This window comes from Amphiprion ocellaris, chromosome 13 (assembly GCF_022539595.1).
Source record: "Amphiprion ocellaris isolate individual 3 ecotype Okinawa chromosome 13, ASM2253959v1, whole genome shotgun sequence".
Lineage (NCBI taxonomy): Eukaryota > Metazoa > Chordata > Actinopteri > Pomacentridae > Amphiprion > Amphiprion ocellaris.
Window position 1 is genome coordinate 17,335,684 of NC_072778.1, and position 19,004 is coordinate 17,354,687.

The 19,004-nt window shown below is 39.2% G+C and overlaps 1 protein-coding gene across 2 annotated transcripts in view; it reads left to right on the forward strand.

Annotated features, from left to right (window-relative positions):
• Positions 1–19,004, forward strand: part of pcdh11 (protocadherin 11) — a 128,632-nt gene that overhangs the window by 66,258 nt on the left and 43,370 nt on the right. For both annotated transcript variants that reach the window (XM_055016549.1, XM_035952010.2), the window contains 2 exons: positions 9,867–9,902; positions 17,339–17,537. In XM_055016549.1, the coding sequence (XP_054872524.1) occupies positions 9,867–9,902; positions 17,339–17,537 (235 nt within the window). The remainder of the gene's footprint in view (positions 1–9,866; positions 9,903–17,338; positions 17,538–19,004) is intronic.

The window sequence follows — 19,004 nt, forward strand, 5'->3', positions numbered from 1 at the left end:
TGATATTTTGCAGCAACAACATTGTGGATGATATTTTGGTACACTAGAATGCAGTGTTTTTCTGAAACCTTCCTTCTGCCTGTGATTTTGGTTTATGTTGGAACTAGCAGCTATATCTTTTCTGGATAGCACGTCTAAATGTCTTCTGGCAAATAATGTTGTATTTACAATGCAGAGACTGTCAGTTGCAAATGTCTAGATGTTGGGATGCATTAGTCAGATTATCATCATCCATTGTGACAGCTACAGCTGACATCTATTACCAAGGAAGAGGAGAATTAAGTCAAATCACGCTACAGTAGGTGGAATGAGTTAATCACAGTGACTGTGGAAAGGACAGTCGCATACATGCGCCCGGTCAATGGCTGTCTGCTTTCTTTTACAAAGAAAACACTAAGTGTGACTGTTGAGGCATGTTATATTTCACCCTCACTAACAAAGCAGCTTTAAATGTCAACGGCAACAGGAGCAAGCTGACTGCTGCTTAAGTATCATCTGTAAAACTATATCAGCATAACAGGATGATGCCAGTTTCTGCCAATGTGGCCAATGCAGCCGCTAGAGAAAAAGATATGGGAATCTTTATTGTTTCGGGTAACCTCGGTAGTCATGGCTGTGTTGTGTATTGTAACAATAAAAGCAATATCGCTGCGTGTGTGCAAGGTAAACTCAAAGCAAAAAGCAAAAGCCTTCATGCTAAAACATTAGCCAAGGTGAAAATATCTAGTGTGTAACTGAGTGGTAAAAGAGGCAAGGTATTATCTCTGCAATGCAATGAAAAATTGATATTGTGGGAAACAAATGGAGGCTTGACTGAGAACAGAAAAATGCCTTATGACTGCCAGTGCTTGGTATATTTATGATAGTCTTGCTTCTATAAATACAGCTAGCATTATTGCTGACCAGGTGCAACCTTTCAGTCTGTTTTGTCGAGGGGAGTTTTCTAGCCAGATAATGTGTCATTGTCTCGAGATGGTTTCAGGAAATTACTTTACTTTACTCCAGTGGTCTGTACAGTCCCAAGATCACAGCCTAATAAAACACTTTGGCGATGAGGTGAAGTGGGATGTTCACAGCATTTGCGCCACTGAAAAACTGCAAAAACTCTGCTGTCAAGTCAATGGAGATCAAAATTCGAATGTAACATATCTGGCACCTTGTTGAATCAATGCTTCAAAAAAAAAAAAAAGTCGCAGTTCTGAGGGCCGGGAGAGTGTCCTACATGGTATTACTTAGGTGTACCTAATAAAATTGTCAATGAATGTATTTACAATACTGGTAAAGGACTTCACTTCAGTCAGAGACCTCCGGCTGAAATATTCATTCCCTTCCTTGGCTTCTTAGCATAGGCACCATGACATCCTAAATTTGCATAGTAGTAAAGATCAATGTAGCTCTTGGAGGCTGGTGTGACACTTATTCAAAACAGCTCCCCTTTTTTCCCTAGTGTAGTCTGGAGCAAAAGGGGGTGAGCAGGCAGTGAGTGATGTGGATAAAGAAAGCCAGACACTTCCTCAGTCGTAGTCAACCTCAAAGAGCATTTTGTCATGTATCTTCACTTGGTAAAGTACCTGCAACCCTCTTCACATCACAACTGAATCAAGGCCTGTTTCACACTATTTGATGCTGTTTGATGTCAGTTGAGATGTGAAAAAAGTAATAGCAGAGTGAAAAAAAAACATCTTCTGTAAAACTTGCATAGCATTTTTCCCCTCTTTTCTACTACATGAGTGATTTTTCTGATGAGTGATAATTATTAAGTTAGATGTCACTGCATTATAAAGGATGTCCTTCAAGCTGAACCTGATTTCAAGGGACAGCCTGACAAAGCTCACTTTGAATTTGGTTGAAAGCATGCCTAATTGAATTTTGATACGTAATTAAATCAAGCAATAAATCAGCCCAGATCCCACTGCAACCGACAATTCAACACTCCTGAGCACCACAAGCTAATTATGATAAAGTTATTATCTCAGCCGAAGGGAGTTCTCTGAATGGCTCCTTCTGCATCATGTAGAATCTTTTCAACTAGAATGTACTCAACCTTGAGGAAAGGGCATTTCTCATATCATGGATCCAAAAGATCCCATAAATGTCACTTGCTCGGTTGGTAATGTATCCATGTTGAAACATTGTCCCATTTTAAAGCAGGTGATTACTTAAAGCAGCCATAGCAGCGAAATGTTTTTTGACTCACTCGTACACATAAACCCATTAATGCACCAAGGCAGAAATGATCTGATATGTTCTAAATCAGCAGTTACAGATGGTGGTAATTTCTGTCAATAATCCGTCGATGTGTAGGAAGTGACTATATTGATTTAACATGGATTTAGAGCATCATCCTCATCATCTGCTTCCTAGTCTCATATGGTTAATCAATTACATCCCCTGCAATTTAAGTGTGCTTTAGATGCCATGCACCGCGCATGTAATCTCATGACATAAGGTATTAAATGAAGTCTAATTATAACTTTGCAGCTATGTGTCATATCATACTCTTTTAATACCTTCCCTAAGAAGACAAATTGGTGTGTCAGGAAAGCCGAGTTCTGCTTCTTGATTCACTGTAAAACAAATTTTAGAAGTTTGTTAAAACTGTCATATGATCCTTGTAAATAAATATGCATAAATGAATAAAATGTGTTTTAATGATCAGTCTGCCTGAACATGAGGAACCTTTTATAAATACATAAAGAAGTGAAATGGAAAAAAAAAAAGGCATAATTCTCCAACTCCCCAGACAACCATACTAGATCTGGCTGGTATGGTTTTCATAAATGAATCCTCTGCAACAATTACAGGAATAGCCTCCTTCTGCATAATTTGATGAGCAAAGAGAACATTGATGAACTTTTTTAATTATTATGCCACTTGGGATTCTGACACAAACGCCCCGGAAGGGGAGGGGAGGTCCACCACTGCAGCTGCTAGGAAGCTTTTTTTTTTTCCCTTTCTCTCTTTTCCTCGTCCTACATCCCGCTTTTTAATTCACCTAATTTGTTGGTCCAAATGAAACAGCAAAAGGTTAGAGTGTGGAGTAATTAACAGCAGCTAGCCTAATGAAATCAGGAGGGGCTGGTACACTGGGAAGATCAATACCTCACTAAGAGTGAAGCGAGAGGGGGGATTGTCCAGGGGAAACAAACATATACAGACCACTTAATAATAATAAGCTGATGAAAAGGCAACACGTTGTCCACTTGTAAATCAAAACGGGTTCAAACACACGGTTACATTATTGCTGTCTTGTAATTGTCTTAAAGGAAAGTTGCTCCTTGTGCACACTCAAGAAGTTTACAGGATTTACACCACTCTCTGAGGTTTGCTGAGAGGGTTTCCCTTTATTGAATGTCAATAAGTACATCAATACACTTTGGACAACTGAACACCAATGCAGAGGTAAATGGGTATTCTATTTATCTAAGGCTACACTTAAGTATATTGAAGACTTTATTAGCCCCTTTTGATGAGGAGGTGTTTTGTTTTGCAACAGTTTTATCACGCTGTCTAAGACATGCTGCGTTTGCCAGAAATATAAGGGATGTAAACTTGAACTCTGCTCACTGCTTCTTGGCTGAGACATTCGTGTCTCTTGTGTCTGCACACATGAGCAGATGGCGTGCACGTCCAAATTTTCCACTGTGCCTATTTGTGTTATGCACGCATATGTCTGCATGTGTGTGATTGTGTTGGGGCCACCTGACAATTGTCATTTCGCTCCTGTTGATAAATTCAGACACATTTGCATTCCCATCCACAGGGAAACCCACTTGATAGCGGGCCACATGCTTTTCTCCCACCGTCTATGAAGAGTTTAAGTAGTAGACTGTGGCATGGCCCCGACAGTTTTGGAATAGCGCAGCACTGGGAAGTCCTGCTTGACCATTATTTTCTCAAACTTCATGCAGGGAGATGAGCCGAATCGCATCAAACTGCAGTCCGAGCCTGAGTCGAAACAAATATTGCAAAATACGCAAGGGCAAGCTGTGGCAAGTTGAGAGACAGTGACCAGCTAGCATGTTTCCTGCCTCTTTGCCTTACTCTGTGCTTTTCCCTACCTTCAAAGGTATTTACTCTGTGAAATAAACTGTTATGTGGGAGGCAGTAGAGATACGAGCAGCAGATCTCATTAGTGTTAAACTATTAGGAGCATGACGACCCCAGGGATGAGGGGTTTTAAGGCTTTCAGTGTAGCTTGAAGTTATCACATCATACACTCTTTAAAAAATATTTTCACAATCTCCAGCAAGGCAGCTTGATGCAGCGTTTTTTTTCTCACTTTGAAGTTGTTACTAATGTACTCACCACAGCTATGCATTGTGATACTGTCTCTTGCTGACAGATTGCAGAGGTCATAATTGAGCTACACTGTAGGACCCTGGTGTCATCAAACCCATAGAGGTCAGGAGCAAGCCTCATCAAAGAAAACTGGAATAGCAAGAACTTGAAATTGCAGAGGCGATGATTTGATTGGTTATGTATTAAAAGATGCCTTTCTATGGAAACAGCAACTCTCCACGCTTTGGTAATGAGTTCTTTTGATATGCATTAATTCTAAGCAAAACGGCAAACCAACAGCATTTGTGTGGTTTTTAAATGTGTTTAAATTTGTCCAGAGGCCAGGGAAATTAGAAACTAGTGCTCTGAGCTTAAGTTGTGGCTATTAAATATCATTTGGAGTGCAGCCTCATTTCATGAGAATATTTGTTACCTTCCTCACATGACACATATTTGTGAACTTGAGTGTGTGTTTTATTCTCTTTGTAGTTTATAAATTATTTTGAATATGTTTTAAAAATTTAAATTAGTAGCATGATTAGTAAGCTATTATTGTTTTTTTTTTTAAAAAAAACAGTTTAAAAATGGTCTGATGAGATGTTTCTTTTATCTAAAATATTATCAGAAAAAAAATGGAAAAGTAGAATTAGCAAGTTTGGCTATTAACAATGATTTCTGTCAAAAGAAAAAAGAAATGAAAAGCAGGTTAAATAATAGAAATAGACTCAGAGAGTGAAACTGCTGCAGGTTTACATTGAAATTAGGTTTGCAACAATAAAAAGCAGGTAGCAGGTTTTATTGTATCGTACAATATCATACAGTCTTAAAACACTTGTAACACATAATGTTTTGTTTTTCTTGTTTTACTATAGTGTTTTGATCTGTTTTTAAAATGAAAACAAGCTTTTTGCAGCGTCAGAACATTTCCTTTTTTTAAATAACATTATTATTTAACATGACTCCTATATTAAGTCAACCTCAGAGTTACTGTTGGGCTCTAATCCTCAGTTATCAGTTGTAATCCTTGAATTATCTGTTCTGTATATATATATATATATATATATATATATATATATATATATAGAGAGAGAGAGAGAGAGAGAGAGAGAGAGAGAGAGAGAGAGAGAGAGAGAGAGAGAGAGGGAGAGAGAGAGATGTCTTCATTGTGCCTATAGGTTTCTACAGTTTTATTACGCTACCCTAACCCTGCAAATAAAATGCCGTTCCAGTGAGCTCTTTCTTGACTTCATTTATTATGGAACAGATAAGATAGTTTTAAACCTTTGTCTTATGCTCAGGGGGTAATGAAAAAGTTTTGAAAAACCTGACAGAAATAATGAAGTCAAACCTCACAGTGACTCACTAAGAAATATGGATAATCCTGACAATGCACAGATTTACACATGTTTATTTGGTTATTTTAACGGACCTTGTGATGGATTTATTACAAGGATAAGATGCCCAGTTGGACTCCATATACAGCACAGGGCTGAGATTCTGTGCTCCACCGCCAGCCTGGTGTTCTAGGTTGGAACAGGGATAAATTTTGATTAATTTAGATTTATAGACTTACATTTATATACTCTAAATGTAAATGTACATGTACTGAGGGAGACTTATAGCTAGCCCACATACAAGCCTAAGCTGAAGGAAAATACAGTTTTTAATATCCCTGATATGCCCACAGCGGGCTCATTGTCTTTCTCTTGCACACTGCAGGCCTAGTTTCCACTATAGATGTAATATTAGCTACCCTTCAGTCTCCTACGCACAGCTGGAATGCACTCTTTCCTACTTTCTGTATATGCTTTTGATTATTGCTCGGTCCCTCTACCTCTGTGGCAACCTGGCATGCCGTAGCTCAGACTTAAGCAGGTAAAGAAATGGGTTATTGCAACACTTCAGCCTCGAGCTAGAGCTGTACCATAGTCAGTTACCATATTACATCAACATCAGATATAATTATATGAGTAAATTGTTTTAAAATATACCATAGAATGCTACAATATGCACAGTGTGCTCCTTTCACTGCTACCTATTCTTACTCTTAATTCATTGTGCAGCCACTGTGTCTCAAAACTGGGATACATTTGGATACAGAAACAGAGCACAATAAGTGTTTTTAATCAATTATTTATCCAATATTTTAATGATCAGAGAGCCTGGGGTGATCAAAGGCTAGGTTCAAGCTCCACTGCCTTTGCCTCGCTAAGACATCCCTCTGTACTTTGATGTGGTTCACCAACAAATGCACTTATCTTAAGCATAACTCTCTCTCAGGCTTGCATGTGAGTGCTTTGAAACTGCTAGTTTGAGAGGCGTGCATACAGAGTGTAGGTCACTGACCAATCCATACTGATGAGGAAAAAAGAGAGAGAGAAAGAGAGAGAGAAAACTCTTACATTGATTGTCTCTAACAATCAAATGCACAACTACTACTTAGAATGTCATCTAAATATGAAACAACCATAGGTCACCTTCTCAAATCCTTCATGTGCATTATCATATATTTAATTGGTTGCCAGGTCTCTAACTTGAAGTCTGTGTCACGAGATGTTGAATAAAACATTACATGGAGAAGAAACAACTGGCTGATGGCAGCCTCAAGTAAAAATCTGCTTTAAATGACCAGTCATGACATGCAAATGAGTAACTCATCAGAGAAACCTGACAAATGTTGGTGTGTTCAAGTATGCAAAAAAAGAGAGAGAAAATAAAATCTATTTTTCAATAACACTTCAATAAATAAAGTTGTGTTTACAGAAAAAATTTGTATTCCTTTCTCCAGTCATTTCATTTTGTAAGGTTAGTGCTATGGATGTTCAATCCTGATGCTGTGATAATGTATAGGTAAAATATGCATTTTAATTACCACCTATGAACATAACCTACACTATATACCCCAGAGAGTGTTTTTTAAGACTATATCCAAATGCATTTCTTGAGCACTCAACTTGTGAAAATTATTATGTATACCTTTTTTCACTTTGATTCCTGTGCTCAATGACTATGTTTAATGTACTTTTAGGAGCAAAATTCTATTTGTACCTTGTTGCAAAATATGTCAAGGAGTGACAAAAAAAAAGAAAAAAAAATTAAAGGTGACTGAGGTGACTTTGAAATACCAAATAGTATTGTCCTATGACATTTATTTTATACCTATTAAAACCCACATTAGGACAAGCTGTAAACGAAACACTAACATAGTTCAGCTTATAAAGTTGTGCTAAAGTTGTGCTGGCAAAAATATATGCATATCATACGAACACAAAACTACATTGACATTCATTACAAAGGGAATATTAGCTCTGTTTTAGTCTTCACCAACACCTGAGGGAAATATATGGCCCCTTTAGCTGCTAAATGTCATCAGCTGACTGCTAAATTTGTCTGTCTGGTCTGTGGCATAGGTAAGGTGGTGGGTTTATCGGAGCTTGTTTTTTTGCTGAATACAGCTGCTCAGTGTTCCTGACAAATGGGATGATGGGAGGTGAGAGCGGGCCAAAACAGAATATTTGTGAGCTTATAGAAATGAGCTGACTAAAACCCTTTCCGGAGCTGAGGTGAGCTGCAGAGTCTGGCCAGAATTATTAGTGGGTTGCTCACTACAAGATTTTACAATATAGCATAGAACCACAGCATGTGAGTGACAAAAATAGCAAGTTTTGCGATAAAGTAATGCCTTTTCTTAATGTAAAGTCTTTTTCATATAACATGTTTGCAGGTGGACATAACATGGGTAATATCAAGAACACACCATTGAAACATATGCATGTTGGCATAGAGCTTAACAGTACATTATTTTTTTATATAGCTACAATTCACAACAAATGTTACCTCATAGCACTTCACATAATCAGGTGAAAACATTGTGAATTTTAAATAGAGAACAGAAAACCCAACAATCCAAAGTTTCTTTTGGATTCGATATGAGCAAGCATTCAGTGACGATGGGAAGGACCCCCCCCCCCCCCAAAAAAAAAAAAAAAACATAAAAGGGGAAAAAGAAAAAAAAAAACTCTGACAGAACCAGGCCCAGAGAAGGTGGCCGTCTGCCTCGACCAGTTGTGTTGGGAATGGAGTAGAGTGAAGATTTTTTTGTGTCTACATTTTTTTGCTCTCATTTTAATATGCCTGGCATTTTTAAACTGAGTAACTTTTAAAGAAGAGATATAATTTTGGTGACGTACACCAATCAGCCACAACATTAAAAATGCTGACAGGTGAATAACATTGATCATCTTGTTACTATGCACCGTTATGCTGGGAAACCTTGGATCCTGGCATTCATATGGATGTTCCTTTGACATGTACCACCCACATAACCATTGTTGCACATTTCCCCATGGCAGCAGTGCTCCCCAACAGCAGCAGACTTCCCCCACAGGACAATACGTCCTGCAAAAACTGCTCAGAAACGACTCTGCTGCCAACATCTCGTCTGTAAAGATCCCTTGTCCGAGCCCCGGTGGGTCCGAGCTGTTTTTGGCAGCACGACATGGGCTTTACAATATTAGGCATGTGGTTTTAATGTTGTGGCTGACTGATGTATTGTTGGAACTTGTTGTTTTAGCACCTTGATGTTTCATGGCAATACGGTTATTCAATTGTTACCCACATAAATGTAGTGTTTTTTCTCCACACAAACCTGTTATTATGTATAGTCTATAATTAATATTACTGCACAATGCAACCGTTTTATTGTGTCAGGCAGTAGTTGGTTAGCAATTGTGCGACCCAATTTTTTAATTTAGTTAGTTGTCCATCATTTTGAACCATTTTGTTTTTGGTGTGCTGCGCTGTAACTCTGTCAGTAGCAGCTCCCTTGTCGAACAATTATGGCGGGATAATCTGTTGACACGAACTTGTTTCCTGTTCATTGTTTTACCGTTCCACCCCAGCAGTCCTCTCTGCTTCTCCCCTGTCTAAGTGGCTCCTCACTGCCAGATTTCTTCTATTTTCTTTGCAAATAAAGTCACGTACTCAGATTATTATACACAGTACAAAGAAAACAAAATTGGTGATTAAAAATTAAATACTCTTATCTCTCTGTGAGTTATCTCAGTCCCCAGAGAGAGGATGCTATTTTGCAGGCTTGCGGGTGTCTTTTGTTCCCAATTTAGAAGCTTGTCGCTGTTTATTGTTAATTTTTGATGCTTCATTTGATATTCTGTTCACTTTCCACTCTGACATGCAGAGAAAACATCTTTATCAAAGTGTCAGTTGTATGGCGTGTGCTGTCAGGATGTCAGGTTTGCCCTATTCTTTACATTTCTGGGGAGAGGTGTGTACGCTGCAGCATGGTTTGTTGGTGAGCCAACTGAGCATGGAAGTGTGCTGTACAAATGCTGCATCTGAGGAAGAAATCAATATGTATCCTAATTCTCAATTCCAACTTAAGGAATACTTTAAACTCCCAAATCTATGAGGTTGTCAATTGTGAACTCTGACTGACTCGAAGAAGAATGAAAAGTTCTCAGCACAGTTTCCTTTGTTGGTTTCAAGTCTCCATTTCCATAGCAAATCCTCTGTAGAGTTATAGTGAGAGACAGTGATGTGAAATGACTGTTCTTCTGTCCTTGCAGGAGGCCTGTCAGCTTGGCAAGATAACCTCTGTGAATGTAAGTCTTACACATTTTATTCTATGCTCTTTTCTTTTCTTGCATGTGCACAACTCTAAGCTTAATCAGAGCATGATTTTGCATTTGTTTGCTCTCTTACTATTTTACACGTATCATTGCAAGTAGTTTTGTATGTCATTTATATACAGCAAATACAAATTAACAAGTTAACATGCTAATGTCAACACATCGAATCACAGAGTGTTTCAAAGTGTTGCTCTTTTAACATTGTAATTGTTGACAACTTGTGTAGTTAGAATTTAACACTTCGAAAAACTGGCCTGTGTCAGCCGTTAATGTTTCCCTCATATTAGCACTGGGAGGTGAATATGTTCACAGAAATTGTAGCAGAATTTGTCATGGGTTACAGATGCTCAAATACTTTTTCTGTCAAAAGAACATGAAGAGAACAGAACATGTTCATAATATTGGTGATATGACTGTTTCACACTGAAAGAAACACTGAATTCATCACTCTGTGGAACTTCCTGCTATCGTCCAAACTCAACCAGCATCCTGTGAGAACTAGGGTAAGAGGGATAGTTTTATCTTAGGAAAAAGTAATGGCTTTATCTAATATACACCAACTAGCCACAGCATTGAAATCACTGACAAGTGAAGTGAATACAATGATCATCTTGTTAAAATTCAATATTCTGCTGGAAAACATTGGGTTTTCAAATCAATGTTTCCTCGACACGTACCACCCACCTCAATATTGTTGTAGATCCAGCACACCTACCCATGGCAACGGCAATCTCCAACAGCAGCGTCCTCCCCCTGCAGGACAATGACCTCCCACACCACCACAAAAGCTGCTCAAAAACGACTCGATGAGCACGACAAAGAGCCCAAGGCACTGACCCAGCCTCCAAACTCTCCAGATCCCAATCTGATCTAGCATCCACAGGATATGCCAGAACAAGCCTGATTCATTCTGTAACCCCCGGGACCTGGCGGATACAGTGCCAACATCCCAGTGGCAGATGCCACAAGACACCCCTAGAGGTCTGCTCTCCACACCCTGAAGGGTCAGAGCTGTTTTGGCAGCATGAGGAAAGCAATATCAGGCAGATGGTTTCATTGTTGTGGTTGTGACTGATGCATTTTTAACTAGAAATTCATTTCAACAATAGCTACATATTGGGGAAAAAGGTTCATTTATGGTAGATAAAAAGAAACCTAGAAAAAATACTCTATGCTTTGTTATATACTGACAAAACAGGTGCTAACTCATTCAACAGATAGCTTGACAAATAAGTTGCAACTCTAAGAATCAAATTGGCAAAAAGTCTCATAGTGGTGCAAAAATCACAACAAATGCTATCAAGATGAAGGTCTTCATTAACACATAATGATGATACTTGGAGTGCACTTTTTAATAAATCCAGAGAAAGCCATCTGTTTGAGTTTCTTGCACAGTAAGGTCAACCCATTAACACTAAAATCATTACAGTGACATTATCAGACTTAACTGGCAGAAAAACAACAAAAAACAACAACAAAAAAACCCAGTTCTGATTCTGTCTTTTAATACTATGAATCTGTTGACAGGGTGTGAAATGAAACATATTCTACGCAGCTGTTCAGAGCAGTGCATTTTAAAGACGCTCAAAAAAACGCATTCTCGAGCAAGATCAATGCACGATCTTGCAGTTTTAACGAAAGCGATCCCAGATCCACACCAAAAATTTTATTTTCTTCCTTTGCCCGTGCTCCACCTCTTCAGTAAGTTTTTATGAAATTCGGCTTGGAAGTTTTCCTGTGATCTTGCTGACAAACAGGTGGACAGACAAACAAACGCACAGCACTCATGACATACAGTACCTCAGCCTGACAAGCCTCTCGCCTCAGCAGCAGAACGAACTCTGCAGAGACTGGGGTTCTCAGGAAATACTAGAAATGTAACATTCCTCGACTGAGAGGTGGAAGAAGCTCAATCCAACCAGAAAAACAACAACACTGGTGGACTGATGAAGAGAGTGAAAATGACTGGTGTTTATGCAGTCTTGTGAAAAAGTGCATGTTAACTCTCCAAAGGCAGTGGTGTTGATCTGCTGCTCCTTTTACATGGGATGGTACTGGTAACCAAGACAATGACGGAGAAGCTTGTTGCAGATGGGAAAGGGTCTATTTTCACAACAGCCATGATCTTTTTTTTAAATCTGACTTAAGTAGTGCAGCTGCATAAACCAAACAAAACAGCAACTAAAAATGAAATAATGAGAATAACCTCAACAATACCTCAACTATTTGTAAAATTAATGATCCCATATGGGACCTCACTTTCTCAGTTAAAAATCTGTATACTGGAAATCATCCTGTTCTGAACCTCAAAACCACTGTTGGTATTAATCTGCTACTGCTGATCCCTTCATCATGACTGGATAGTTTCTGAGACTCTTAACAATATCCTTTCATGAATATGATTGATACTTTGTGGGCGATTTGTGAGACCTTGGTTATTATATTAGCAAAAATATGTTTTTAAATGTCAAATTACAGGTGGTAAATATCAACACTAAGAGCTTCTTGTCCTCCTTTTAAATGTTTCTTTAGCAAGTGTAGCAAAACTGTGACGTAATTTATGAAGAAATCCTCTACAGAATAATTTGTGTTTTGTTCTGACTAGTTTTATTAATGCATAGCCACGATTTTCATATTATTTAATGCACATTTATAATACAAGTGAATATCATTATTGTGCTGCTGCTTGTTTGTACTAAAGTCATTATGTTGATAACATTTGACTACATACTATAAAAGTTTTCAAGAATTCAAAAGAGTTTGATCACAGCTCAGTGTAAGACACATGTTTGCTAGGTCTGGGAACATTACTATAGTTTTGCCACGTCACAGAAAATGCCATCATAGCAGATGAACCAATGAGGAATGAAAGTGATGAAAATTCATTTAATTTGTCAAAAAATCGCCCACTAATCTCACAGCCCACTAGCTACAATCACCTCCTTCTTGCATGTTCCTGCTAACTCATCATCTCACCAGTGAAGGCATGTCATCTCTCACACAATAAACTACACAGGAAATGTATTCAACAACATTTAAAAAAGAAGGAAAAGAAAAAGAAAATGAACACAAAGCCAAATCACTAACAGATTTTTGTGGATGTTGCACGATCTTGATATAAAGCAGAGCAGGGACATGTGGGACGATGCCTTTTGGATCTTGCCCTTGCTGTATTGCTGTTTTTTTTTTCTCCATCTCTACATAAGACATGTGCGACATGACAAATCACCATTTCCTCTGAACAGATTTATGCAGGTCTAGGTGTGCCCGCAAGCTGATCCTTATCTGAAATGGCAGAGCCAATCTCCCCTGATTCACTCCTAAGTGGTCCCTGTTTATTACTCAAAGTGAGGTGGTTGTCAGCCAAGTCCTTCTCCGTGCTGCACTGACTTCTTTGCTGTTTTGAGACTCATAGTTGGAGGGGAAGTATATAAAATAATAAAATTCAAAGGACTGTAGTCTACCAGAGGAGAAAGTGGCAGCCCCTCCTCCCTCCTCTATATCAAACTATAACGGACTTCTAATCCAGTAACCCGTGAATCCATCCCCATCTGGGTGGTTACCAGAGGGAGGGTTTTGGATTTTCTGCCTTGTTGTATGGTAGAACTTGGCATGCATCTCTCCTGTTCATTTTATCGCTGTGTACATACTTCTCAAGGCAGTGTTTTATCTGGCTGAGCGGGCTTTGTTTGGTCTTGATATCTCTTACCGCAGCTTGTCTTTGCTTTATGGATTTCTGGCAGCTTCTTTAAATAAGTGATAATGCTTAGCACTCACCTTGACTCCTTAGTGAATGTTTATTTTTGTTTGTCATGTTTGTCTTTCGACATTAACGTTTCATTCGCATTAGTCATTTACCACCGAGAGCAAAAGTTTTATTTATTTAAGCCCCATTAATAGTATTTAATTGTAATTAACATTGTAAATCTATGGCTTAGTAATGAGTACATCGTGGAATCAAATTAGGCTTTTCTTAACATCTGGCATCAACCTGAATGGGCTTGAATAAACAGCAGTCTAAAAAGGAAGACACTCCCTCATGCAAAATGATTATGTCCTAATTGTCACGGGCAGCTGTTTGTTCTAATAGATTCTGGATGCCATTGTTGGAGCAAGTTTCCAATAATTAGAATCATGTGGAGAGGAAGCATGCTTTTTGTAGCGCTGCCAGCCTCCCGTAAGTGGGCTCTTTCTTTTGCTGGAACCTGGACATTGCTTTTGCGTGCATCCTCCAGTAATTTGAGAAACAGCTGCCAACACTGTTTGAGAACAAGTAGATATTTAGACTACTTGAAAGCGTGGGCAAACATGGCACACAGAGCTATATAATTTTGCCAACAAGGTATTCGTCTCCTCTCCGTCTCTGAAATTGAATAAAATCGCGTGAAGAGCGGAAAAAAAGCTATGCTATGTAGAACTATACAACGCATGTGATACCACATGTAGTAAAACCAAGATTAATTGTCCTGACTCCTACATCATATATTTTTTGTGGCAAAAACTTACTTCTGTGCATGCATGATAACAAATGCCTCTTTCTGCTTTATTTTCCTAATAGAAAATAACAGCAACAAAAAAGCTTTTGTTTCTGAGTTGTTATCTCACACAAGAGTTGAAGGCTGTTTGTGTGCTTCTTTTCTGTTTGTTTCTTTGACTGCGTGCCCTTTTTTCCCCTCTCTTTCTCCTTGTTTCTCATCTGTCTTTATCCGACTAACATACACACACGCAAACACACGTACACACTCAGATTTGTGGCCTCAGGAGCTAGATGAATCAAGTAAATAGAATATTTAGCTTGCTGTTTCAACATCACAGCATTGAAAACCACTCAGTTGTGCTTTCAGGGTGCTAATTGTGTGGATTTAGGTTAGTCAACCCTCTCTGATAGTTTTTAAATGAAGCTTTTTGTGCACTTGGTTTTTGGCAGTTTGTCCTTCATTAGAGCCAGACTTTATTTTACTCTCCCTCTCTCCTCTATTTTCCAAGCCTTATTTAGCTTTATCAAAGAACAATAAGTGCTTTATCTATGCACTGTAGTGGCTATGGAAAAATATGTGAGCAAAGAGACATCACCACCTCCTGAGCTTAAAGGAGCATGTGTTAATGATGTTTTTAATTCAGAACTTATATTGCTTTTGTTGCTATGGCAATGAAGAAAATCAAGATAGTCATTTGTGCACCAGTTGTATTTGCTCTTGGAGAAAAAAAAGAGAAAAAAAAATCTTATCAGTTTGAATAATGGGATGAATAAAATTCACCGCAATAACCAAAGCTGAGGGCGTAATTATATTTTATGCGTTTTATGCCTCTATACAGTGTGATGCAGTATGATGTTACTCAGGGAATCATGTGAAGACATAAATTCAGGGTACAGTCTATATTACCGAAACAGTGCTAAAGACTAGTCAGATCTTCTCTCTTCTCGTTTTTTTCTCAAACTCCAAGGAAGAGACATTAAAAAAAGTAAAACATGAAATCAGCGGTGTCTACAGATTACCCACTGTGCCTCACAATATGAATAATTGTTGCTCTGTGGTTTGGTTTCGGCGGAAATTGCTAACATATTAGCCGACATCGCTACATGCGGGATGCGTTGCCTTCTTTAGCTCTGAAAGAAAGGTCACAACATGAACTTCTGTAAACCTCCAGAGAAATCAGAGGCCTGCACTGTTGAGAAGAAAAAGCCCACACTCCTGTGATCCCCAAGACTTTACAAATCAAAATCTCAGCCTCCACATGCATTCCCACCTCTTTTGTGTCTAAATTGGGTGAGAGGGAAAACTAGGACATAGTTCAACCTGTTAATACCCATCCCATCTATTATCAGGATGTGCATCATGGAAGTCTCAATTATAAATCTTGTCGTATCTGAAAAGTCATTCAGTCGACTCAAAAGACAAGAACACATTTCTGGGTTATGAGGTCAGTGTCTCAATTAGTCCGTCTAATGGCAAGATGCAGTTTTAGCATATTTTCCTATCAGAAGCTCGGTAAAGATGATGAATGCAGTGCGATGCAAACAACAATTGATGCATTTAGGAAAAGATTTCCCACGTAAAAGCCGTCTCGCTGTACTCATTCACCCGTGAACGAGCATATCTGTCACTACTCATGACAATAATAATCTTTGTCAGCGGTAGTGTGCCAAGACTTTCTCCAGGAACAGAGAGAGAATACCTGTGAACGATCATTTCTGCACACATTACTGAACAACAGTCTTTTTCAGGCTGTGATTTTCAATGTTTCTCTCAGGTGGCCACCAAATGAGAGAGTGTTCTGGATAATAATAAGAAAAAAACATAGCAGCAACTGGGGTCAAGGGTCACACTCTGAAGTGTTGATTACATCAGTTTAGGGACTGTCTCAATCTTTTCATAAAAGTGGTCCGTTCACCTGAGGAAGAAAAAAAAATAGCAACCACCACAAAAAAATATACAACTTTCCTCATGTAGCTGTGGTGATACAACCTTGCAAATAGTTTGGATTTTATGTGCCAATGCTTTGAAATGTCTTTTTCTGAGATTTCTGTCCTCACCTCAGTACACTGGAGGTGAAAGAAACATTGAATGTGGCGCTCCAAGCTTTGATATATTATATTTTGACAGATTCAACAACAATGTTTCTCTCCAGAAGAAATGTCCTTGTTGTTCTGGACACATCTGACTGTGAAGTTTTCATTGAAAAAAGGAGAAGACTGCTCATTGTATGGTGGATTATCCGGAGAAAAATAACACTTCTTTTCTGGAACAAAAATCGCTGTTGATATTTTAATGTAAATTTGCTATTCTGTGAGCACCACGCCTGAGATTCCATTCGCCTCCGTAGGGGGCGGCAGACATCTCAGCGGTGGACATCTCAAAACCCAAACAAATATATTTTATACATAAGGCGACAGCCCAAATATTATGACCGCTCACAGATGAAACAAATAAAACAGATCATCTCGCAACAACAGCGCATGGCAGGTGTGGAGACCTGAGAGACTCTGACAAAGGGCAGATTATTAGAGCCAGATAACTGGGTCAGCGCATCTTTAAAACAACTCTCTGGGTCAGCAGCGGCGTCTGCCTGAGGAAGGACAAATCATAAAACAGCAACAGGGTGTCCAGAATGCTTCACAACATACAGGACATAAAGAATCTGCTGCCAATGTCTATTTTTTTTAGCAGCTACAAATCATATGCCCTTAGAGAAATGTTGCTCTGATCACTTCTCAATTAACAGATTCCCACTGGTATTTGGGCCTTTTCAAGCTCCTCGTCCATAGAGTTAATCTCTCACCCACACATTAGTTGCTCATTTATATCTGTGTTGTTTTGCTTCCTCTCTTTGTTTTTTTTTTTCCCTCCTTTTTTGGTCATATTAAACAGTACCGGAGAGTTTCTCATGGAATATTTTTTGTGCTCCAGACCCAGCGCCGTGTGACGTTCCATCTTCCAGATGGTTCCCAGGAGAGCTGCAGTGACAGCGGGCTGGGAGACCCGGAGCCCAGCAGCACCACCAGCACCACCCAGCCTCTTCCCCTCAGCTTCCCCCAGGAGGAGTACTACGAGCAAACATCACCTAACAGCCGCACCGAGGGGGACGGAAACTCAGACCCTGAATCCAGTGAGTAGTGAAGTTTGTTATGCTCAAACAACAGGCCAGTCTTTTATTTTCTTTTTTTAAAAAATTATTATTATTTAGTTTGGGATTTCTGAGGCTGACGACCCTATTTACAAGTGCCCATCTGCGTCTTCAGACAGTAAAATTATTTACTGACATTACAGCTGTGATTGTAACTGTGACAACACAGTCTTGCAAAGGTTTAACATGCGGCCATTTTCTGTCAAATAACTAGAAACAAGCGAGATTCACGTGAATTTCTCTTTGCCATACATGCTGTCTTTTTTTGTGAGAGCATTTCTTTAAACAAGTAGAGCAACTATTTTGTTGTTCTATGTGGAGAAAAATAAACTCCTGTTTCATGTGCCATATACAACAGTTTCCCCGAAAAAAGAAAAAAAAAACTTCTTAGTCATTGTAGATATGCAAATAAAGCAGTTTGATGAGAACAAGCAATGAATCTGTCGTGGGACTGCACAATAATATTAAGGGTATAATTTTCACAATGGTGCATTTATTAGTGAAAATTAATTTTGCAAGGCTGAATTTTGTAAATGTTATCTAGTGCTAAGCTGTACAACGTAAGGGGAATTATAACTCTGAAGTTGGACCTCTGCTGCCGAATTATTTTTAAATGATTCACAAGACAGCTGTCACTGCATGGCTTACTGCCCAGTGATGTTCTCCATAAAAAGCTTCATTGAACGCAGCGATACACAAGTCCTGCCTCATGCATATGCAACATTTCTTTTTTTCAAATCAGTGCTCAAATAACTTGCAGAGAGGAGGAAGAAAAGTGCTTAAGACACAACACAGAGAACTCTGCATTTCTCCTCCAGTGGTATCTAGAGCCAAGGCTATCCTGAGTCTCCCATCAACGTGTCCTTGTCACGTAGCCCCCCAGCCTCCACACACACATTCTCAAGCCGGACATTCTGAATCAGATCGTGTTTTCTGGGGCTAACGCTGCGTCATACGTGGCAGACAGGATCGAGGCTCAGATCGGCGCAGACCTTCACTCCTTCTGTGGCCCATGTGTATCATTGCCAGGATTGCCTTACCCATTGCTCTGAGTTACCTGTCAAAAAGCAAGACTGTTTTATTTTTTCCTTTTCCCCCCTGCTATGCAGCAGAGAAAATCCACAAGACGGGGAAAAATAGATTGCATTGCATACACCTACGTGCGGTATAGCCATTGTGTCGCTGTTGTAAGTGAGACAACAGTCTTTGGTGCCTCCCCAGCAGCTGGGCTGACAGGTCCGGGGCCGGGGTGTCAGTGTGAGTGTGATTGTGAGTGCTTTCGTTAGAAATGAGACAAAATGCGTGACATCCCGGTGATGGCTTTCTGTTCATTTACATGTGGAGGTCTGCTATATTTGTAATTTTTTTTTTTTTTTAAGGGTCTTGCAAGTAACAGCAAGAAAGCATGTGCACATCTGTACATGTGCAGGCATGCGTTTAAACGCACAA